This window comes from Gopherus evgoodei, unplaced genomic scaffold (assembly GCF_007399415.2).
Source record: "Gopherus evgoodei ecotype Sinaloan lineage unplaced genomic scaffold, rGopEvg1_v1.p scaffold_33_arrow_ctg1, whole genome shotgun sequence".
Taxonomy (NCBI): Eukaryota; Metazoa; Chordata; order Testudines; family Testudinidae; genus Gopherus; species Gopherus evgoodei.
Window position 1 is genome coordinate 1883381 of NW_022060005.1, and position 2352 is coordinate 1885732.

Below are 2352 nucleotides of genomic sequence, written 5' to 3' on the forward strand. Positions count from 1 at the left end.
ATATCTGTAAATTAAAATCAAATATGTCCTCAAGAAGCATTTTTCTTACTTTGTCCATCTGTAAGTTTTGATTGGTGTTGATGGAAATATATTTTTGGTGGTTTGTGTGTACAGTGAAATCAATGTTTACCAATGCTTACCGAAAAAATCAAAATCCTTCCAAGTCTATGCATGAGCAGCTTCTAGCAATGCATTGAGCAATGTGACTAGCAAGGATGTGGTTCTTTCTCTCCATCTCCTCAGTTAGAACATTTCATGTGGATAATTTTTTAAATATTTGTTTATCTAGTTCATTTTAACCTAAAAAACCCCCAGTTTAGTAAAATTTTTGAACTCTGGAAAGTTATATATTTCCTAAGAGCTTTCCTCATGGCCTCCTTCACCTCTTTGTTTCTCAGGCTATATATGAGAGGATTGACCATGGGAGTCAGGACCGTGTAGAAGACAGAGAACACTTTGCTTAAGTCTTTCAGCCTATGGGTTGCTGGAAACATATAGACAACAGTTATGGTCCCGTAGAAAAGTGTAACCACGATGAGGTGAGAGGAGCAGGTGGAAAATGCTTTTTTCCTCCCTGTGGTGGAAGGGATGCTCAGGACTGTGGAGATGATATAAATGTAGGATGTCAGAGTTAAAAGAAATGGGATTAGAGAGAAAATCAAGGATAGTGTAAAAGCCAAAACTTTCATCAGGTGAATGTCACTGCACGTGAGCTTCATCATTGGGACAAAATCACAAAAGAAATGGTCAATTTCATTGAGACCACAGAAAATTAACTGACACATTGATAATGTTGATACGATACCAGATAGGAATCCACTTATCCAAGACCCAGCTGCTAGCCAGAGATGGGACCTGCTGTTCATAAGGGCTGCATAGTGCAGAGGTTTACATATCGCTAAACATCGATCATAAGACATTGCTGCTAAGAGATAGCATTCTGTAGATGCCAGAAAAACAAAAAAGTAATATTGTGTGATGCAGCCACTAAATGAGATGGTTCTGTCCTCAGTCAGGAAACTGGCCAGCAGCCTGGGCAGGATGGTGGAGGTGTAGCAGGTCTCCAGGCAGGACAAGTTTGCCAGGAAGAAGTACATGGGGGTGTGAAGGTGCTGATCAGCCACAACTAGCACAACAATGAGGATGTTCCCAGACATGGTCACGATGTAGATCACCAAGAAAACCAGGAAGAGAAGGCTCTGTAGTTCAGGGAGATTCCCAAATCCCAGGAGGATGAAATTGGTGATGGACGTTTGATTTCTCCAGTCTGTGTTTGCCATTCAGAGTATGTAGGGGAAACTAAGCAAATTCTTCAATATAAAAAAAATACTAAAGTGAAATTTGGGGACATAGTAATCCATATAACTTGATAATATTTAAAGCCAAGATCCTATGAGCCTCACTGTTGTGTCTTCCCAGACTAGAGAGATTTTTTTTTGTCTGGGAAGTTCTAGATGGTCACAATGGTCCCTTCTGGCCTTGGAATGTCTATCTATGAATCTTAACAGCTGATAGTCTATGATCCCACCACAATTTGGAGAAGATAAAATTAAAAATTATTATATACTTATCAATTAAATGCTATAACCTAATTCTGTTTATCTAATGGCCCCATAACCAGATCTTTGATGTTTCAATAGCATTTAAGTGCCTAAACCTTAAGCCCCTTTCAGATCTCAGCCTGATATTTCACTATCTCACCATCCTGTGTGGGGAAAAAAAATCTGGTCATTGTTTCATCTGTTGAGGTATCCCTCCTCTTAGGACAGAAGTACAACTCACCTACTCTGGGGTTCTGCTATGAGTATTTGATATCAGAGGGGACGATGAAGATTTATATTTATAGACCACTTTTCTCATTCAAAACACTTTACTATAGATACCAAATCTGATTTAAAAATGCCTGTTACTTTCATGGGAGATTTTGGAAGGGAACAGAATTAAAATTTGCCATTACTTTTTTTCAGACGTTTTGCAAAATGATGGAAAAAAAGGTTTTCCAAAACACAATTTTTAACTGAAAAAAATTCCATTTCTACTTATTTGAAAATATCACAGGATGTTCAAAACCTACATTTTTATATTGTTTTGATGAAATGTTGAAATGAGATTACCTAGCTACCTAACATAACTTGCTCCCAAACCATTATTTTACTGAATATTAAATATATATACCGGGGTAGACAACCTATGTCACATGTGCCAAAGGCGGCATGTGAGTTGATTTTCAGTGGCACTCACACTGCCTGGGTCCTGGCCACTGGTCTGGGGGGCTCTGCATTTTAATTTAATTTTAAATTAAGCTTCATAAACATTTTAAAAACCTGGTTTACTTTACATACAACAATAGTT

General features: G+C 37.9%; 1 protein-coding gene across 1 annotated transcript; it reads right to left on the reverse strand.

Annotated features, from left to right (window-relative positions):
- Window positions 1–290: 290 nt before the first annotated feature.
- Window positions 291–1280, reverse strand: LOC115641100 (olfactory receptor 11L1-like). Its single transcript, XM_030544204.1, has one exon. It carries the CDS (start codon window positions 1278–1280, stop codon window positions 291–293), a length of 990 nt encoding a protein of 329 aa, XP_030400064.1.
- Between the last annotated feature and the right edge of the window lie 1072 nt (window positions 1281–2352).

Coding starts and splice junctions, on each gene's coding strand:
- LOC115641100 (XM_030544204.1), bottom strand. CDS start 1,280: ATGGCAAACACAGACTGGAGAAATCAAACGTCCATCACCAATTTCATC.